The sequence below is a fragment of the Arachis duranensis genome, chromosome 4 (assembly GCF_000817695.3).
Source record: "Arachis duranensis cultivar V14167 chromosome 4, aradu.V14167.gnm2.J7QH, whole genome shotgun sequence".
NCBI classification, from domain to species: Eukaryota; Viridiplantae; Streptophyta; class Magnoliopsida; order Fabales; family Fabaceae; genus Arachis; species Arachis duranensis.
In genome coordinates, this window is record NC_029775.3 from 100063843 (window position 1) to 100068787 (window position 4945).

At 39.5% G+C, this 4945-nt stretch overlaps 1 protein-coding gene across 1 annotated transcript in view; it reads left to right on the forward strand.

Annotated features, from left to right (window-relative positions):
- LOC127746673 (truncated transcription factor CAULIFLOWER D-like) overlaps positions 1–3719 on the forward strand; it is a 6983-nt gene extending 3264 nt beyond the window's left edge. Inside the window, exons 2-3 of the mRNA XM_052260631.1 lie at positions 2947–3076; positions 3582–3719. Of these exons, the coding sequence (XP_052116591.1) occupies positions 2947–3076; positions 3582–3719 (268 nt within the window). The remainder of the gene's footprint in view (positions 1–2946; positions 3077–3581) is intronic.
- Positions 3720–4945: the final 1226 nt, after the last annotated feature.

Sequence of the window (4945 nt, forward strand, 5' to 3'; positions counted from 1 at the left end):
CAACAATTCATTTATCAATACCAAATCAACTAAATCAAACCAGGCTAATTCCAAAAGTGTATTCTATTTTTCACATTATCAAGAAAATCAACTCAACTCAAATCAATTTCCAACAGATTAAACTCGATCTCAAATCTTTAAAAGAATCAACTTCAAAAGCATTCCATTTCACAAAGCCGCACAACAATCCAGTCAAACAAATATTCATAATCATTCAAGACAATCAAACAATACATAAGACTGATACAATCACTAAATACACATTGTCTCACATCAGTATCCATATGTAATAATTCTAATATATAAACATAGTTTTTTGGAAAAGCGCCTATACCTCAAATATGCAAAACCATAACCCAACGCGTCACAGGAACCCTCTCTCTCTCAACCTAAAATCACCGACAACCATTTGTGGCCACGCGTTCACCGTGAAGAGCTCTACAAAACCCATACAATTAATTTTAAGGTAAGCCACAGTTTGCTCTTCAAATTTTAAGCCTTATTTTCGAGTTTCATGGGCAAAAGTGTTGAGATTTTTGGCTCTTTGATGTTATAGGACACAACTCTCTTGAAGGAGAAGATTAATCTTGCCTCCTTGTTCTTTGGGTAAGGTAAGGTATCTCAAACCCTAGTGAAATGTTGAATTATTGGTTATGGGTTTTGAGCTATTGTGTTTTGGTGTGATATTGTGGCTTAGGCATTTTATATATGTATATCGGAGCTTGATTGGTAATTTTGAAAAGTTTGGAGAGGAGTTTTGTGTTTGGAAAATATATTCTTGGAGGTGTTGGAACCTTGAGAGCTTGTGGAAAAGTGGTTTGGAAGTGCTCCGGTTGAGCGGAGAAATCGGCTAAGGTATGGTCTCGGTTTCTCGTATCTAAAATGTAATCTAGTGGGAAATACTTAGGCTAGAGACTCTAAGATAGGGATTGAATTGTTGAGGTTGTTGAATGATTGAGATATATTGTGTGGTCATATATATATATGATTATGAATATTGATGTTTTGATGGTATAATGTATGAGAATTATGCATGTTTGATATATGCTTGATGATTGGTTGATGTTGAATTGTGGGTGAAACCATGTTGATGGTGAGTATGATATTGATTATGTGTAATGATGGTTGATTGGAAATGGTGTTGTTGGAAATTTGTATAAGGAAGGATATACGACATGTTAATGTGTGTACAATTGAATTATTTGATTGAGATGTGTTAAAATGGTGGAATGGTGGTTGTGAATGTGATGAAAATTACTAATGTATGAGTGAGGAGGCTTGAGGTTGATTTTTAGCCTGTTAAAAATGCCAAAGTATGAGTTGAGGAGGCTTGAGGTTGATTTTTGGTATGTTTTAAGTTGATTTCAAAAAGAGTTGAAATTGGTATGTTTTGGTTGGTTTTGAAAAGGGATTAAATTGGTTTGTTTTGAAAATGGCACTTTGTGGTTTTATATGAAAATGTGATTTTTGGGCATATTTTGACGGAGCATAACTTGGACTCTGGATCCTCGATTTGTGCCAAAGTTTGTTTAGAAATGAAATTGGATCTGGGAGGTTTATGCCGTTCGAAGAACGGGTAAAAAATGTTTTGAAATGGAGAAGTTACACCCGTCGGAAGATTGGGGTGTGAATCTATGAATTTTGTAGCTTTTAACTTAGAAAAATTTATAGCAGAATGCACCCCACGCGTAGGCGTGACAGACGCGTACGCGTCATTTTTCGAAAATGCACCATCCACGCGTGCGTGTGGCCACGCGTACGCGTCGATGTGCTGAATTGGTTGCCCAGCCAAATATCCCGAGAGTTGTGCGAGAATTGTGCTGGTTTGGGGCGTGGAGCACAAACCGTACCCACGCGTACGCGTAGCTGATGTGTAGGCGTGCCTTGGCTGTTTTTCCATCCACACATACGCGTGGAAAACGCATACGCGTCGATGTTCTTTTTGGCTTTTCCACGCGTGCGTGTGGAAGACGCGTACGTGTGACCCTGTTTTCACCCCAATTGTTGATTTTGAGTTTTCAAAGCCAAATTTCATACTTCTAAGCCTCCGATCTCACCCCTTGTGTTTTGAATTATTATGATATGCCTAGCAATGGGATGAGGCTAGGGAGATGTGGTAACTTGTGGATGAATAAAAGGGGAAATTAATGATCGATGATAATCAAAGATGATTGTATGAGATATGGAGGATGGTGGTAGAAGTGCTTGATGTGCCATGAACCTAAGGGCTGTAATTGTTAATGAATTGGCTAGTTATGAATTTAACCGTGAGACGGATGGCTGGATTATTGCCGTGCTACAGCGGGGCCATTATTGAATTATGGCTGAGTATAAATGCATATATGCTTATTGATTGAAATGTGGATTGTTGCACTTCCACTATCGGAGACACGAGTTTCCCTGGAAGAAAGTAGTGGCTAGCCACCACGTGCTCCATGTGAAGACTCGAGACTCTGCTGACCCTATATCGTAAGTGTGGCTGGACACTGTGAAAGTTCCGAATGAGCTCGCCCCCGTGGATAAACACCAGTGTGGGTGTTGTATTAAATTGATTATGATCATGATGATGATCGAGAATAACTCGAGTTGGGGATGCACGACAGAGGGACAGTCCAACGGTTAGCTACCGGGACTTGTCGAGCTGGCTTTATAATCGACAGATGAGACTTATCAGCCATTAGGACAGGCATACATCATATGCATACTATGTGAATGGTTTGGAATGCTTGACTGCATATTACTTGCTAATTGTCTAAATGATGTATCTGCTTTCTATTTGTATATCTCTTGTTTATAATTGTGTTTGCTATATTATATTACTGTTGGTGGTTGGGAGGTCTAAAGGACTTGAAAAGGGAAGTATTAGTTAGACTGAAGACCATTAGTCAGTTGCCATTTATGGTTTAGCCCGTTTATAATCTTTGATTTATTTGGTGGAAAATCTAGGATTGCCTTCAGCTTTCCTCTGATATTACATGTTAAATATGTGGGAACTGTTACCATGTTGGGAACCTCTGGTTCTCACCCATGCGGATTTTGTGATTTTCATATGCAGAACGTGAAGCTCCTCGCTAAGGCATGCTGGAGACTTCTGGATTAGCGAAGATCCTTAATTCTTGGGACTCTATTTTTGGTTTATATATTTTTCTTAGATACTTGTTATCTCCTCTAATAAAACAAACTGTGATGACCCCTCGTAGAGGTGGTTTTGGAGAATAGGTTTTCTGTATTTATGTCCCTTTGGGTTTCCTTTGGGTTCCTTGTTCTATATATTTATGTATATACTTCTATATTCGGATCGGTTAACTTCGCAACCGGATCTCGAGTTTTGATATTCATGTTTTTGACACTCTAGTGTATATATATAAGCTCGTGTTTGCTTGTTCCTTTATCTGTTTCGTTACGTTATCTATCGGAGTGTTGCGCTTTTCGAGTTACGATTTTCTTTTACCCCTTTTTCTTCAAAGGCTCCTAGTTATAAACCTTCTTCATAATACTATACGTACTAAATTTTTATTTTAGAGGTCTTAATACCTTGTCATCTCTGAATTATGACTTAAGCATAAGACTCTGTATGGTAGGGTGTTACAGCAGTAAGGACAGTTATAGTAGCAGCAGGGAAGATGGCCTTCTCTTCCACCTTGATTCGTGATTTCGGCGGCGGCAGCGGCAAGGAAATTTACAATAATCACTTTATCCAATACAAACAGTTTCAGTGATAAGCTTCAGAGTAGAAAGAAATTGGTAGAACAAGGAAGTAGAAACAGGGGAGAGCTTACCCAAAACAACAGTGGTTCTACTAGTGGTTTCCTGGGTAGCTCGGATGTTGGTTTCCGATGGCAGAGGGCTCCGGCAACTCACCTCCAACAGCGGTGAAGGGGCATGCGGCGGTAGCAGCTAGACGTGATAGCAATGGCGACGCCATTCGCGGCGGTGACGACAACTAGACTCACGGCTCCACACGGCAGCGTGCCTCCCCTCTCGTTACGAACTTTCTCTTCGACATCACTCGTGGACGAAGGCGGCTACACAGAGCCCGCGAAGACGACGATGGACGCAGGGTAGTGGCTTCTTCTTTCTCCTCGCGCGCGTGCTCTCTCCTCCCGTTCTGTGTTAGCACCAGCGATGATGATGGCGGGCAGCTATGCGACGACGACGAGATGAGTGAGGTTGTGGCGAGACAGTTGCCCTGAGCGGCGCGGTGAAGACGAGCTGGGTGATCTCCTTCTCCCCTCTGTGCTATGTCTTCTCTGTGAATCCCTCTCCTCTCTACCTTTCTATTTCTTTGGCTTCATTTTGCCGGTGTTGCTGCTGCTGGGTTAAGGGAGAACCGGGTAATTGGGTTAGGGTTTCAAGGTTAGGGTTTTTTCCCAATTTGGGAATTAGGGTTAGGGTTAAGCTGTGGTAGTTTAGGTAATTTTTAATAAAATTAGGGGGTAATAGCATAATTGAAAACAAATTTTAATTCAACAAAATTACCTTTAAGGAAAATATTATTTGATCATAAATTACAAATTAATTTTAAAGAAATGCTCTAATTCGGTAATTAGAGATAATATAATTGATTTTCTTTATTCATAAGAATTGAAGTATTAAATTCTAAAATCTTAATTATTTAAGGTAAACCATAAAATATTTATTATTTAATCCTTAATGAATAAATAATTTGAAATTGACTCATTTTCCAAAAATTCTGGGTTTTACAAAAAAGTTCTTGCTTATTAATGTGATGATTTTGTAGGTTCGAAGTGTTCAAGTAGTGGCTTCTCAAAGAGTATTTTTATAGAATACGGATTAGATCAAAATAAAGAAGCAAGAATAGAGTTGAGAGCAGTAGATGTGTGGATACTGACTGACAAGCCTTACTCTCATCAATCCATTCATTCGGTAAGCTTCAATATCCATTCCCAGTTCTCACCCATTTATTTTCATCCCTTGTGCTTTC